A 16,892-nucleotide genomic window follows, 5' to 3' on the forward strand; every position below is an offset into this window, starting at 1 on the left:
TCACCTGGGATGGCTTCGAAACACAATCTCCCTATCTCCGCCTTCCAAGTAGCCAAGATTACAGGCTTGAGCTGCTGCACCCGGTGAAAATATTGAGGAGGAGTTAAAGAGCAGCATGCATGATACATCCCAGAATACTTTTCTCAGGAGTGTGGAGAGTGTCTGCTAGGTGCTGGTTTAGACCAAATGGAGGCTTTTGTTTATGCACACTGTGCTTCCCCGAGTAATTCATTTTCAGCAGTGTCTACTGAGTTTCACTGCTGCATTCGTTCACCCAGAGGAGATGCTCTAGTTCCGGTCATTCTAAAGATACGGAAGGGAGGAAAAGTTCCTTCTAGAATGAGAAAGGAACAAGCGGACATCAAAAGGGAAGAATGTAGATTCTATGTATTATTTCACCAACATCTTCCCTGGTGAAGGTAAAGAACAGTAAAGAAAAGGTGAAATCCCTCTACAGTGCTCTTTTATATAAAAACGAAGATAAATGTGTATGTACATGCATGTGTATGTATATGTGTGTGTACATGCATGTGTGTGTAAGCCTGCATAAATGTATGTACATGCATATGTCTGAATACCATCCTAGGGCTCATTCTCTTAGCTCTGCATAGGACTGCACATTGTTAAACAGTTTGATACTGAAATGATAGCATATTGGAGAAATATGCCCTTTCGATGGACCTCATTTGCCTATATACATTTTTCCTTTGAGGTCAATCCAAGATGAGTTTTTTTGAAAGACTAAAATAGCAATGTGTTAAATGAGAAAAACATGAGTGCAAAGCTAGACACTGCATTTAACACATGACACCAGCATCTCCTCCTGAAGAATGAAGAAGAAAGGAAAGAATGTTCAGAAAGGACAAGAAGGAGCTCACCCAGCCCGATGAGGCATCCTTCACAATGGGAAGGCAAAAAGCCGCCGCACACCCAGAGTTGCCCAGAGTAGTCATTCTGCAGCCCCAGCCCCCTGTCTTGGCATTGGGTGGCAGGGTGAGGCTTTCTTCAGGTATGTTGTCTGCTTGTTTAGTTTATGCCGATTTTTTTCCTCCTCCAAATGTGGTTAGAAATTAGATTTTCTAGAAGCATCTAGTATATCGACTTTGCCTTAGCAAGAAACTAGAAACAACGGGGCTTAGGACAACCTCATCTATAGGTTTTTGATGCCATTGAGAGGCAGATATTCATTAAAGGTCCCTACAGTGGCACTGGAGCTGACATATTTATAAATTTCTATCTGCTCCATTTTTCTGTGTATGATTTATTAGGAGACAGGTATCTACCTACAATGAATACACCCTAATGCATGTCCCAGTTCTTTGGGCCTGAATAATTGGATTAACTGAAGGAAAGAGTGGGTCTGTTGGCATAAGCCATTACAGAAGAGGAAACTGAATGTATCTGAGACCTACTGCTGTGTAGCTCTTGGACTTGTGGAAGAGCGTGTGCCTTCCTTACTGGTTTCAAGAGACTCTGCTTGTTCTCTGCATCCTTCCTCCAGCCTGGATCCCGGGATGCTAAGGGTTATTACTCCCCCACCCCTTCTGCTAACTCTTCTCTCTACCTGCCTCTTCCTTCTAGATGGTTCCATTTCTGATCTAATGAGAGACAGGGTGCCAAAGAGCTCTTCCCAGTGAGCTCCTCTATCTGCCTTCCTGTTTCTCATGAGCCCCACATGGTGGCTGTGGCTAGTCCCAGGAAGCACAGTTCCATTCAGACATAAGCCCTGCTTCTGTCTCCCCCTCCCCAGACACGACTGCCCCGTTCTCAGCCTGTTTTCTTTTTTTTTATTGTGAAAATACTGTACAGAGGGGTTACAATACATGGGCAAGATAATGAGTGCATTTCTTATCAAGCATTGTAGCCTCCTCCTTTGTTTCCCCTTCCCATCCCTTCCCATCCCATCCTCCACCCCACTCTCCCCACCCAACACTCCCCCCACCAAAGTTGTAAAGTTCATTTTTGACATAACAACTTGTACATCTCATTGTTGCAATGGGTACACTTGTATCCCTATTTAAATGATTTGTTTTTTCCCTTCCCCTCCACAAATTTTAGTGACATCAAATACAGTGAAAGCAGGGGTTATACCTTGGGGGATCAGCCTGCTTTCTATCTATGACAAATGACCTTTATGGGACAATGGAGAGAATTACACAAACCTGAGATGCACAGGTGCCAGGCCATACCATCATTTTGTCAGCCACCAGGAAGAAAGGACAATGTCCAGTCACCTAGGGTGTGTGCACTCGAGGGGGCACACATGACAGGGCCCTCCAGCCACTCAAGTAGGGCTCAGGGCTGAACTCCACACAAAGCAACTTGGCTTCCTGAAAGGGGCTAGGAGATGGAAGTCTTTGATACCAGTGTAAGGAGTTAGTGCGCCAAAGTCAGCTTGGTGATGCAGGAGGGAAATGTAAGGGAGAATTTCATGCTGGTTGAAACAGGATGACAACTCACACAAGACAGGCAGGCCATCGGCGCAGGATGGCTCTGGCTTCTGGAGGTAGAGCTCTCCAACTGTTAGGACTGGTTTCTGGGCCAGCGGGGAGTAGGCAGGGAGGGTCCTACCTCTGGTCATCTTCCTAGCTTTGGGAAAGTGGGCGGGGCGAGGGGAACCATTTCTCTGAGAATGGTTCACTTGCTATAGTGAGAAGGAGAGCAGCAGATCCTGTGGGATTTTTCAACATTCACCCTCCCAGAGATCCAAGAAATCCAGTGATGGATTCCCTACGTTAACAATTCAGTATTCATCTGGACCTTAGGACTCACAAATTAGAAACAAATTTGGGCAGAGGTCCTGATTTTCTAGCTTTCGTTTGAAACCCAAGAAACAGCCTAACAAAACATTCCAATTAATCTGTCACAGGAAGGCCTTAGGTTTGCCGCATCTCTCACTGGAAACGTCAGTGTGCATACAAAGTGTGTTGGACTCTTCTTATTCTTCTGTTTTTGTGTTTTTTTTTAATCGAGTTATTTTTGGATGCTTTGTTACAGTCAGGATGAGTATGTTGAAAGCAGATGAGGTTGGTTTGGATTCCCTTGGGCGAACTGTCATCTTGGCGTCTTTGGCCTTTCAGGGGCTATTGGTCAATGATTGTCCTGTCACCAGGAATGGATGGAGGAACGGTCAGTCCTGACTCACTTTCTCTGATAAAGTCATAAACGGCAGTATTAATTCAGCAGTGCCTTTTGTTTGGGTCAGTGTGCTCAGAATGGACGTGTTTCTCACAAGATCATAAACACAGACTTGGGGACCTCCCCCATCATTACACTACCCAACTTTGCTGGGGCTACAGAAAAAGGAAAAAAAAGAAACACCCCCATACTGGCACAAACTAATATAAACTTCAAGTCTTTTTATAGTAATAGAGACATGGGCATATTAAATTATTATGCCACTTTTTTGCCAGGTTTTGACTGTTTTTGAATTCCATGTTTATAAAGCAAGCAAAGAGTTCCTAAGCTTGGCAGTTGCCTGGAAAGTTCAGAAAGAAGAATCTGTCTATGTTAACTAAAGGCAATTGCAGACACCTAGGCAGGTAGGCAGACAGGTCAAGAGGGAGGGAGGTAAAATGACCAGGGAGTAGAACAAGGGTACTGAGTCAAGGCTGAGAAGCCCTCCAAGGCCAAAGGTACAGCATCTGCCCTTTACTTGTTTGTCTCTGGAGTTCTCTGCTTTCCGTTTATCTCTCTCATAGATAACACTGTGTGTGTGTGTGTGTGTGTGTGTGTGTGTGTGTGTGTGTAAGAGAGAGAGAGAGAAAGAGAGAGGAACAGACAGAAAGAGACAGACAGAGACACAGAGAAGAAGAGAGAGACAGAGAGAAGCAGAGACCTAGAGAGCTGTGTTGGGTGCCATTGTTGAGTATTTGGGTCTGGTTTTCCACTCCACTGTTCACAGTACAGACTGTATTCCTCCCATTTTGAAGTGTTTGCTCTGAAGCCTCTCCACTTTTCTTTCTCCTCTTAGGAATCAAAGCCAGAGAATAGTTGCTTTTGATATTCTGAGTTCTATCACCTTTCTCATTTTTATGCTTTAATAACTTTGAGAAGAATGGTTAGAGAAAGGAAAAGACATGTGCCCTTCTTATCTATAGCATTTGTAACATTTTTCCCCTTTCCCTACATCAATCTCAATTAACTTTGGTTTCTTTCTTTCAAAAACCATGTGTTGAAATAATGCTTTGCCAGATGTGAGATCTCATTCCAACCAATTCTTCCTCAGCAAACACATACTTCGGCCTCATTTTAGTTGAATATTTTAGTTCTTTAAAAAAAATTCTTGCAATCATCTTCTACTTTTATTTAGTCATCCAGTGGCTTTGTTTGCAAGAATATCCTACTTTATCTTGGGCATATATGAATCATTTCAAGGTATTGCTTTTCTGTGGCTGTTGGAGCTCTTTTCTTTTTAATTTGTAATTTAAAAATTTGCCTGACTCTTATACATCACTTGTTTGTGCCAATTTCTGACACAAATCACACATTTATTCCTATTTCTTGTCACCGGGAAGCCAAATACAACATTACATAGTGTGTGATTTCCCGCCAGGCCCCACTTGAGTTCAGATCTACCGAAGGGTGGGGGCAGGTGGGGCAGCGGCTGGCCTGAGCGTAACTCGCAGTCTCCTTGGCTGTGGGAAGGGGATCTGCTCAGCACAGATTCTTCATTTTTATCTGCTTTTGTGCTGGTGCTGAGGCTTGAATTCAGGGCCTAGGTACTATCCCTTAGGCTTTTTTTTTTTTACTGCTCTACCACTTGAGCCACAACTCCACTTCTGACTTTTTGATGGCTAATTGGAGAGGAGAAGGAGGGAAGGAAGGAAGGAGGCTTCCATCTCAGACTCTGCTGCTGCTGGCCTGCTCTACTGACCCGGCTCTTGCTTGCTTACTCACAGAAGAAGGAGGTGCTCATCAAAACGTATTTCCCCAGGCCAGAGAACGTGAGAGGGCCTTGGCGAGTAGAGGAGGAGAAGGGGCTAATGGCAATGCTCTGCCTTCTCTTTCACCCTTCTTCTCATTCCCTGGTTGGGCATGGCCACTTCATGCAAAGTTAGGTTGAGTGCAGTGTTTCTGGGACCTGAGAGATAAGACTCTCAATGATTAAGTCCCAGGGACTTTCCCTCCCATCCTCCACTGCCCCCAAACTTCCATTTTCCAAAAAAGATTATCTGCTGTCCAACCACGATTTGCTTCTCATGAGTTGATGGTGACACCCAGGGGCCAGAGGATCAAAACAAACACAAGCTCCCACAGGTGGCTTTTTTATTCTTGTGTTTTCTGCTCTTGAAACCTCAAAGTAGGTTGTGTCCTTGCTCCATGGAATGTCGCACCATACATCATCTGAGTCGCTGAAATTTCCAAATCAGATTTGCCTTTGTTGCTCTAGTTGTAAAATATAAACATAGCCATAGGCTAACTACTCGTTTGATTTCAAACCACAGAACAACGATCCAACCATGACAAATTTCTATTTCTTCTCACAAAATCATGTCTAAGAGTGAAACTATTAATAGAAAGTCAAGAGGAAAAAAAAAGGAGAGAAGGGAAAAAAAGAGCTCTTCACTGATGGGGATGTTTTAAACATCTTGGTATTTGGGGACATCTGGAAAATTCACGGCTTTTTTTGGGCAGTGGGTTCATGTATCAATTTATCATCCAGATGTTCAGCATCATGGAAGTACCACTTCAAACTTAGTTTCAGCTTATAACGAAGAGTGGGAAAATCTATGTCATTGTATTTGTCCTTCAGCATTCTGTGTTCCCTCATTCCTCTTCCTTAGTATGTCCTGGGGTATGGCAGGGTTTTCATATGAATGTGCTAACCTTAACAAGTGTGTGTGTGTGTGTGTGTGTGTGTGTGTGTGTGTGTGTGTGTGTGTGTTGGCTGGTCCTGAGGCTTAAACTCAGGGACGGGGCACCGTCTCTGAGCTTTTGTCCTTGAAGCTAGTGCTCTACCACTTGAGCCACAGCTTCACTTCCAGCATTTTTGGTGCTTAGCAGGAGATTCAAGAGTCTCATGAAATTGGCTGCCTGGTCTGGCTTCGAACAGTGATCCTCAGATCTCAGCCTCCTGAGTAGCTAAGATTACAGGTGTGAGCTATCAGCAACTGGTTCCTTTGCCTTTTTTTTTTAATCTTCAAGACCATACTGTACCCTGTCTGCCTGAATTACAGATTACATTTGTCAAACAATGACACTTGCAACAGGCTGTCTTCTGAGGCCTTTGAAATCGGCTTCCTTGAGTAGAGATTAAAGTAGCTATTACGTGCCCAGCCACAGTCAAGCCTAGGAAGCATGAAACCTGTGTCCAAGGGTTGTAGGCTGGGCTGCTCCAGCGTGACAGGGTGGAGGGAAAAAAAAAACAGGGCATTGCTTTCTTCTGGAAAGTTGTAGATAGTTATGCAAAGTAGTTAAATTGTGGTCCCATCGGGAAGGACTCTGAGATCAGCATCTTTGGGAGACATGAGTCTCTGTGGATGCATCCTGAATCTCTGTGTATCTTTTGGCATCCAGGAAGCCTTATCCGTTGTGAGTGAGGACCAGTCATTATTTGAGTGTGCCTACGGAACGCCGCACCTGGCTAAGGCCGAGATGACAGCATCCTCCTGCAGCGATTATGGCCAGACCGCCAAGATGAGCCCACGTGTCCCCCAGCAGGACTGGCTGCCACAACCCCCAGCCAGGGTCACCATTAAGATGGAATGCAACCCCAGTCAGGTGAATGGCTCCAGGTAAGGAGACACCGGCCTTCTTCTCCCTGACCTCTGCTTTGTCATCCTTGGAGAAGACAAAATGGATGTTAGTTCCCCTCCCCCCCCCCGCCTTCACCCAAAGAAAAGGTTGTCTCAGCAAATGTGCGGGAACGTTGAACAAAGCTGAGAAATGTGTTCTCCAGGGCTTTGTGCTGAGGGAGAAGTTGTAAAAACCACAGTATATGTACCGAGAACTCTCTTTGAAGATGGAGGGAGCAATTCTGTTTCCCAGTCGCGAGAGCCGGGTGGGAGGGGAGCTCTGCCCACATATGTCAGGCGTCATCTCTGAGGTTTTATTGTCTGGGACACAATGCTGTCTTGTGTTTGTACCGGAGGGAGGGTGTCAGCTTATGGCCCGCCAGTGAAGCAGATGCCTACCCCCGTTTGACTTTGTGAAGAGATGCATTTGTATGCCTGCAGTCCACTCCACCACCGCCGGGGTCCTCTTCCTCTCCGTGCAGGTGACTTTCCTCTCATAACTTAGGCTCTGATATCTCTCGCAATCATGCTATCCTGGCTTCTTTGTGTGTGTGGGGGGGAGGGGAGGACGCTCCAGAAAATAGAGCCACCATGTAGAATGTACCAGTGCATCCTCAAATGCATAACGGTCACCAGCAGCCAGAAACATTTCATGACAGGTCCATCAGAAATGTGTATTAATGTACATTATAGTACATTGTCCTAATAGACTGGAGGGGGTGAAGAATATGACCCTCAACACAATGAGGGGGTATCTTCCTCTAAGCACTGTGGGATGTACTTTTCTACCAAAAGCCATACGAACAGTCCCCGGCCCACAGCCTGTGGAGCAGCCTGTGAGGTCAGCAAGGCCCCAGGCGAAGCCAGGGGATGTGAGAAGAGCTAGCCAAGGAGGCATTCTCTGGCTAAGTCAGAATCACCACTGCAGGGCGCTCTGAGCTTAGGGATTCAGACCGGGGCCCTGGAGTCCACACCCTGGGACTGTTAATAGCGTGCCTTCGTTACAGGAATGTGGAACCATCATATTTTATAAGTACTGGAAACCATGACATCACTGCTGGTGTGATATGGTGTGAACAGAGAAACTAAGTCACAAAGACTCAGAACTGCCAGCAGCAAAGCTGAGCGCCCACAAAGAAGAGGCCACCCTTTTGTGTGTGTGTGTGTGTGTGTGTGTGTGTGTTGTGTGTTATTGGCAGTATTGGGTTTGAATCAGAGCCTTGTACTTCTCAGGCAAGTGTCTTACCACAAAGGCCACAGCTTCGATTATTTTCCACATAAGTATTGTGGGTTTTTTCCCCCTGGCCACTCTCGGACTGTGACCCTTCCACATAGATAGGTGAGACCACAGGTATCAACTGCCATGACCAGATTAATGATTGAGATGGGTCTCACTAACTTTTGTCATAGACTGGCCTCAAACCATGGTCCTTTTGAGTAACTGGTTTTATAGGCGTGAAGCATCACACACAGCCACATCTCACTTTGTCTTGGAAGCAGGAATCACTGGTGCTCAAAGGTGCTATGGTAAGTCGAGGTCATCCGGTAAGAATTCAAGGCAGGTTGGTTTGAGTCTTAGAAAGAAAAGAATTCCTGGCATTTGAAAGGACCTTGGCAGGACAGGCAAACTTAGGCCTAGGCATAAGATTGTTTTGTTTTGGTGTCGGTCAGTACCTAGTTTTGAACTCGGGTCTTCACTCTTGCTCTACCACTTTTACCATACCTCCAGTCTGACTTTTTGCTTGTTATTTTGGGGCTGGGGCTCAGTGAACTTTTCTGTTCAGTGATCTTTTGGATCTCAGCCATCTGAGTAGCCAAAATTGCAGGTGTGAGTTACCAATACCTGGCTAGGAAATGAATCATTCTGGGCTTTTGCACTAATGCCTATCCATTTGATAAAATGTTTCTGTCCATCATGAATGGTATATATGTTCTGAGACTTATAAGAATCGAGTATAGTATTCTGCTCAGTGCAACTATTTTTTATGTTTTCTATAAAAAATATTGGACAACTTAGCCTGGGACTTTGAACTGCACAGATTCCTCTCCTAGCATAGTCATGGTACAAGCACACAGAGCAAGACATATTTCTAAAGCATTTGCTTTTGTGGAGGCTTATTTTTACCTACAGGAAATACAAGGTTTGTGTGTATATGTGTGTGTGAGAGAGAGAGAGAAAGAGAGAGAGAGAGAGAGAGAGAACTGAGAGAGGAGATAGGGGCTTTGTGGTGATTTCCACTGGCACCAAGCACAGAGCCCTGGGCCCTGGGCCCTGTTTAAGCCTCCAGCAGGGCCCAGCTGCAGGAAAGCTAGTGCACACGTAGCTGTGCTCAGCGTGGAGACAGAGTGAGGAGAGGGCTGCAAAATTGAAGTCCCTGCTCTCACTGCTGCTCCTCAATAGGAAAAACAAAGACAACCAGTGTCCTGCTTGCTGCAGCGCCCCCCTGGGAGCCCCAGACTGGCGGGCACTCAGCGGGCTGGCTGGCCCAAGGTGGCCTTTCCTGCCAGCAGAGGTTCTCAGGGTATCGGGACTGGGTATCGGGTAACCTGGAACCCTGGCTTCAGGCAGGTTCCTCACCCCGTGAATGGGGGACGCTGTAGCGACTGTGGTCTCTGTTGGGGAAGAGGCTGGTGTTGGACTGCGGGCCTCTTCCTGGGAAAGGACTTCTTTTTGGGGGGCTCTGGACAGTTCCCTGCAGAGGAACAATGGTACCCGCAAGCCTTTCCTGTCTCCACACTGCCAGCAGCCTCATAGCATGAACTTATTTTTTCTTTTTCCTTTTTTTCTTTGTTTCCCTTAGAGCTTAAGCTGAGGGCCTGGGTGTTGTACTTGAGCATATTTGCTCGAGGCTGATGCTCTACCACTTCACGAATACTCCTACTTCTGGCTTATTTTTGTGGTTAGTTGGAGATAAGAGCGTCACAGACTTCCCGGTGCGGGCTGCGTGCTTTCCCAGGCTGAGCCTTGGAGATGTGATGAGTTACCTGGGCTTTACCTGTCCAGGTCATGTGACTGGTCCCGCCTCATATCAGGAAATGAGAAGCTATGATGGCCCCTTGGAAAGCATGCTTGCTCAGGGTAAGGGGGTGATAGAAAAGAGGGCTTCACACAGGGGCTGTGCATCCAGCCATTCATAAATCCGTAGAGTGGCTGTGTGTGGAGTGGGCCGGTCATTCACCCGTTCGGCGACGTGGCCCCAGACACAGCGGCCTCAGTCAGTGCTCATGCGTGGGACCGTCCATCCTTTCAATAACATTTACTCACGGGGAGACCTGCAGTCCTTCACACCCGTCAGTAAAGACTCAAGCTAGAAGAAAAACCCAGATGTTCTTAGCACTGGGAGCTCACGGTCGACGCCTCATCTTCCCCAGTGGCCGAGGAGCCTTGCCCAGGGACTGAGCTCTTAGGGGTCATCAGGGTCCACATCAGGCTGTGCACAGCTCACTGTTTAATATCTGCAAGTGTGCCCAGGCCCTGGCCTCTCCATGCCCGTTTATTTTGACTCACTGGTGTTTGATGTCACACACATCTCACCTTTCCTGTGGCTATTGATGCAATCTCTTGAGCTGGTGACACAGCACGAATTGTCTTTGCTCCATTCTGCCTCAGGGCTCTTGCTTGGCTACCTTCTAGGCTGTGGGTGGCGCAGCACTGGGGACTTTCAAATGGTGGATTTTTTTCAGGCTGCTTTAGCACACATCCTCGGGAATGAGCGGCTTTCGATCAGAGCGTCGTGTTTCCTGGTTCTAGAGGCTGAGAAGGGCAGCTTCCTGGTTCACAGAGGGTGACTGCCTGCTGTCCTCACCTGTTGGGAAGGACCCCAAGTGTTTACCCCACGGTGAAGCCTGCACTCTCAGCCTCACTCCCCACAACGGCCCATCGCTAGCTGCCACCCTAGTAGAGCTGGGGCTTCACTCTGAATTCTGGAAGGGAGATAGCTGCCCAAATGAAGTCAGTTACTAATGGCTCAAATGACTTGTAGGCTGTGGGTCTTTGTGGGGGACAGTTCATTGTGCTGCACAACGATGACACGGGTGGGGAGAAGGGAAGGGTGGGAAGGGACAAAAAGGCTCAGCTTCTGTCTGCCTTTCTCAAAGAGGCTTTTTCCTAATCCCTTCTCTGCACTCTACTGTCTTTACTCACTTAAGTCAATGCATGGCTGCCATTTTGTAGAAGAGGAGAGCAGGGCGCCATTTTGTAGAAGAGGAGAATGGTTGCATCCCTGTTTTGACACAAATGACTCCTGTGGGGTGGCCCTGGGTGCTGTCAGTGGGGACGAGGGGCCGCTTTTCCACCTTGAAAGTGAAATGATTTCACTTAGGATTTATAGCACCCATTATGTCCCCCTACCCGTAGTTTTCAAGATGTAAATACCACATGAACTTGCTGATAGCCATTTTTGGCTGTACAGAGAACTATATACTTAAACAATGAGACATTCTCTGCTCAAGGTGGAAGCCTCTTACAGGGACAGAGAATTAACTGTCGGGGGTGTCAGTGGTACCTTTTTAATTAATCTTGTTGTTTTCAACTGCTTCAGAGAAGGGGGAAGGAAGGGACAGGGCAGTTGGGAAGAGGCAGAAATTCCAGGTGTAAGGGAGAATATTTAGTCAGGGTAAAAATAACACACAGCTGTGAAGATAAACACCCACGGTGTCGGTTTGAGCCCAGAGTTCTACATGAATCACTGCCCAGCCCCGCCCGCCCCCAGCCCTCCCACCAGTGGGGTCTGAAGCAGCTTTTCCACCGCCTCTGATTCAGAAATAAAACAGACCCACAAATTACCCTGGAGCTCTCCAACAATCTCCTACTTGTCTAGGGTCCTAAAAATACCTTTTGTGGTGACTTACTGCCATTCACGCTGTGAAGCTTGATTAGAAGTTCGTTTAGTCGATTAGGGCTAAGTACAGGCTTTTTGGATCCCGTGAAGAAAAAGCCCTGAGGAGGGATGGCTGGCGGTGAGTCTAGAGCTAAGCCTGGAGCACAGGTCCCCAGCCAGGCCCAGTTTTCTAGCCTACCTGACCTTGCCTCTTAGGGCAGAACCTCTCTGCACTTTCCATGTAAACTCATTACCGAGTTCTTCTGCCTTGATAGCCTAGTCAGCCTCAAAGAACATTCAAGAAGACAAGGGTATTCTAATAAACAAATAAACTGAATGCCGGATAGTGTAATCATTCAAGTCCTTCTATCTAAATATTTACTGTGGAACAATTGCAAACACACATACACACAGAGATGTCATCACACACAATCTCATGAGCTCACACACATGCTCCTGAACACCCACACACACAGGCTCACATGCCCGCATACGTGCTCACACACATGAGTCCATGTGTTCCTGTCACTCATGTGCACATGAGCAGCAACATGCTGCTCTGTTCATTTGTATACTGCGGTTTGTGAAGAAGGGGAGCTTTGAGAGGGGCCGAGGTCAACCAAGGTCAGCCATGGCACCTTCGTTCCTGGAGGAGGGGTTCCCTGCTGCATCACGGAAGCAGGCATGGAGGGAATTCACTCACAGCCTCGTTCACTCACTCACCCATTTGAAAGACACTTAACACTCTCCTAGAGCTGGTGACACAGCAGGTGTCTGGCTTCCAGGGCAGACACACTGACCCTGTAGACAGAGGAAACAGCTAAAGCCCAGGCCCCAGGTGGAGAACAGCAGGGAGGATTTGGAAGCTGGCTTCTCAGGGGAGAGCATGTGAAGACAATGACACCAGATGAGTCTCCAGCCGCAGAGAGATGCCACATGCCTGCTTGTAAACAAAGGAATGAGAAATGGGTAGAGGAGTTGGGTTTATGCAAGGGCACTGGGAGCCAAGGTTGGACATGGCCAGTTCAGGCCTGATCCGAGAAGAGACCTGTGGTAGATGCACAAGGGCGCTTTGCAGACACGGTGAGAATGTCCAGCAGAAGCAGGGTGTGTCTCCAGGCACAGAAGCACAGGGAGGAGGCTGGATGGACAGGCAGGTAGGTGTTTGTTAGGATCCCTCAGCTGGCCGTCAGTCCCTCACAGTAGCCACATTGATTTCCCAAGTTCTTTTTCGACTCACCTTGAACTTTCTCTAGGGCCTGAGCTCACCGGTGGTTCTGAAGGGAGGGTGAACGCAGGTTGAATGTAGCCAGAGAGCTCAGGGCTGTATTTGGTGGCATTTGTGAATAAATGAGAGCCATTGTCATCCACAGGGGTAGGGATAAAGGTGAGACTCAATGCAAGCCTGAGGTCCCGCGTGAGTCAAGCGCATGGCTATGGCTCTGCATTTCTCTGGTGGCCCTTTCTGTGAGAGTTCACCTCACCATGAGCAGACTCCCACGTGAGAAAACAGGTGGTAGATGCCAACTTTATTTTATTCTCCAAAGACCTAAGATCTCACTTTATCTTTCTTAGTATATTTTCAAAGGCTCATTACAGAGTTTTGTTTTGTTTTGTTGAGATAAACAAGGAAACAACTAAATAAGCCTTTCTGTCTTGAGCTGTGTTCTGTCTTTTGTCCGGGTTCTAGATCCTCTCCTTCGGAGCCCAGGGGCCAGAGCTTCCAGGCTGATCTCCTGCCAGGCCTTGGCTGGCTAGCCATCTAGAACAGGAACCAGGCTCGGCCCCTCGGGGAGTTGGGAGAAGTACATGACATTTAACTGAAAATTCAGGTGGCTGACAATTTTGTTTGTTTTTGTACCATTCCTGGGTGCTGTCCCTTGAGCTTTTTTCGCTCAGGGTTACTGGCTCTACCACTTGAGCTATACTTCCACTTCTGGCTTTTTGGTGTTTAATTAGAGATAAGAATCTCACCAACTTTTCTGCCTGGGCTAGTTGTGAGCCATGATCCTCAGATCGCAGCCTCCTCAGGACCTAGGATTTTAGGCATGAGCTACTGGCACCTGGCCAGATAACCGATTAAAAACCAATCAACAAACAAACATCACAACTCATTTCTATGTTCAAACAAACACTGCCATCTTCAGAGTTCCCTGGGAGCTCTGTCTTGTGGGGATGTGGTCACCCAACTCTGCTCACAATGGGAGCAGTCCCCAGACTGTCCCCAGAGCCTGTGAGCCTATCGCTTGGAAAATCCCACTTTGTAATTGAAGGATCAACCAACCACGTTTCAGATCCTGTGAAAGACGCTGGCCATGTGTCTCTACCCCATGAGGCCATAGAAGGTGGTTACGACCTCAGATGGAAGACCTCAGCTGTCCGTCTCAGTCTGGTGTTCCTGAAGCTGCTAACCTTGCTCAGCTTCCTCTGAAAGCATTGTGCTGCTTCATATAGCTGGACTTCATTTGATGGCAGGATGCACACCAAGCAATGTGTGAACATGGTGCAGTTCTTCCAAGTCCAGTCTTATCATGTGACATGGTAGACTCCAGGACCACAGGTAGATAGGCTCCATCCTGGACAGAAATGACCTGTTGGAGTGCGTGACTCAGTTTTCTTCCTGGAGCTATGTGAACTGATTGAATTGATAACAGCAGTTCAAATTTAGCATATTGCTTGGTACTTGTACTTGCTTTGTATTTTTATTATAATTAAATACTTGAAGAGAGTTTGGAGCCCACCTTACACCGCGAAAACAAGCTCTCATTCTACACAAATCAATGCCTGAGATACTGAGGGACACAAGTGTGAGACTATTAAATTGGGCAGATTTCAGTGTAAAAATCTAGTGATCAGGGAACTATGGAAGCTAGAGGAATATTTAACTGTGTCTCTCTAGGTTTTTTTTTCATGTTTTAAATCCTTCATTAAATATACATTTTGTCCCTGACTTGTGCGACTGGTCAGGTCTTTTCCAGAAGCAGTCATGACAAATAGCTGTGTAGAAGGCGGGCTATGGCGCACCCACTCTGTGGTCCTGCGCACAGAGAGCCCTGGTGTGTCAGGACACCCAGCTTTGTTACCCAGCAGAATCTTCTAGATCCGCTAGGAGGCGCTGTGGAGGATTTTACTCATTGTGTCTCCTGGTTGTCCCCATGAGATGCTTTACAGACATTTCTCCCAAGTCTCAGCCCGGGAGACTTTGTATCGGACCCAGAGCTCCTTTGTGTTTATTTTGTTGACACAACTGGACTTGAACCTTGCGACATTGTGGCAAAATCACTACCTGTGTTACATCAGCCTGCAAGGCTCACAGAGAAATTGGTGCTTATGGACTAGAAATATCCGGTTAGTGGGGCTACTTTTTCATCCCTTGATTGCTTTTGCTTTTTTTCATGCATTAATAGTCTACTAATTATTCATGTTATCATTTTTACATGTGCATTTTATAATCCACTTCAGGTGTCCATGCCATCATTTGAGGATGAGCGGAAAATGGAAAATATCCAAAGTCACCCACCACACATGCATACACATCTACCTCTAGCGAGCTAACCACCTGTTCGTGCAACTTTATTTCTGGGACTTGGAAATTGGGGTTTCCCCAGACCTGATATCGTGGCTGTTTTAGGCTTGGCAACATATCTTCCTTCTTGCCTTAATTTAAACTCAGTGCAGTTTCCAGTCCGTCCGGCATTCCTTGCCACGTTCCTTTACTGTTCATTCTACGTGGCAATGTGTTCAAAACTCAGCACTCGGGAACTCAAGTCATTGGGACTTAGTGCCCCAGTTGCTGCAGTGATGAATTCACCACTTGACAAAGCCAATTGAACTGTGCCCAACACTCCTTCTTTCTCATCCATGCTTTCTACATTGTCTGGACTGAGTACAGCTATGCTGCAATGCCACAGAAGAGTAAGATTTCTGAAGAACCCGAACTCCTCATGTTGTGGGTTCCCAGGGATTGTCAGGCTGACAGGGAGTGGGGTATGGCATTGGGATGCCCAGTTATTGCACAGTTCCATCTCAGACATCTTCATCTTGGGCCAGCCTTCCTCGTCTGTGCTAGCCGCACCATCTGTGGAGTTTATTGCAAGTGGGGTAGAGAGAAGCTTCTGTTTGCTGCCCCTCTTGCTTCTTGCTGGGGCCACGCAATGTATGGGATGGCTCAGAGCAATTGCTCACACTTAGCCATGTGGCCGTGAGAAAGTGGTTACGATGTTGGGGCTTTTGTATATCTGTCCTTGAGGGACAGACAGCAGCTCTGTGAGCCAGAGATTGTACTGTGCTCATTTGCAATAAAGGAAATTGTGCTCCAAATAACAACACAAGCATTTTTTGTGTGGGTCAAGTGATTGTCCACTTGGCAAGTGTGCCAGGAGCAGCCATAGAGGTTACCTGCTGCCTGGTGCACACACAAGCACCAAGAATACATAAACAGATTCCCTGCAGGGCACCGGTGGCGCACACCTGTCACCCTAGTTACTCAGAGGCTGAGATATGAGGATCATGATTTGAAGCCAGCCTGGGCAGGAAAGCCTATGAGAGTCTTATTTCCAATTGACCACCAGAAAACGAGAAGTGGAAATGTGGCTCAAAGTGGTAGAGCTCTAGTCTTGAGCAAAAGAAGCTCAGGGACAGCATTCAGGCCTGGAGTCCCAACTCCACGACCCACAAAATAAATAAATGAGCAGACGCCCTTTACTATGATGTGTGAAAAGCTCTGCGATGGAGATGCAGATCTGATCTGGATCGCCAAGTGGAACCCGTGGCTCTGTGCGCCAGGCAGTGCTTGGGATTGGTACCATGGCTGCCGCCAGCAGGCAGTTCCTCTCTGGGCACCTGTCGTGATGACTGATGACGCCAGCCCTTGCTGTAAAGGGGCGGTGTGCCCGTGTGCCGCAGCGAAGCAGGGCCTGCATAGGTTCATGCTACTATTTGTCATGAAAGTCCCTAAGGAAATTAACAAGGGAAAATACACATGAAAAGGGAACAGCTTTAGGGTCACCACTCTTGGTCCGATACCTGCTTTGGGTCCAGCATTGCACTGATTCGCTAGGGGCCGCCCTTTCCAATTTGAGGGCTGGAGATTCCTTAGCATTATTTAAAACTGTGTGGGTCCATGCTATCTTCTCCGCAAACTCAAACTAAACATGGTGGGAATCACTGTTTCTTTCAACTGCCTTAAAGCAAGTCTGATGATCTCACGTTGCTCTTTTCAATATAAACTATGGATCATCTTTAATATAGGAACAAAGGTTTACTTCAAGCTTAAGCCTCTATTTTCTATATTTGCACATAATTTTGGTAAGCTCTGGAAAAATTCATTTTAACA

General features: G+C 47.0%; 1 protein-coding gene across 2 annotated transcripts in view; it reads left to right on the forward strand.

Moving 5' to 3' along the window:
• Positions 1 to 6,519: 6,519 nt before the first annotated feature.
• The window catches only part of Erg (v-ets avian erythroblastosis virus E26 oncogene homolog), a 40,876-nt gene continuing 30,503 nt past the window's right edge, over positions 6,520 to 16,892 (forward strand). For both annotated transcript variants that reach the window (XM_013027546.1, XM_013027547.1), the window contains exon 1: positions 6,520 to 6,737. In XM_013027546.1, the coding sequence (XP_012883000.1) occupies positions 6,598 to 6,737 (140 nt within the window). In that variant the 5' untranslated portion in view covers positions 6,520 to 6,597. The remainder of the gene's footprint in view (positions 6,738 to 16,892) is intronic.

Source organism: Dipodomys ordii, unplaced genomic scaffold (assembly GCF_000151885.1).
Source record: "Dipodomys ordii isolate 6190 unplaced genomic scaffold, Dord_2.0 Scaffold104, whole genome shotgun sequence".
NCBI lineage: Eukaryota > Metazoa > Chordata > Mammalia > Rodentia > Heteromyidae > Dipodomys > Dipodomys ordii.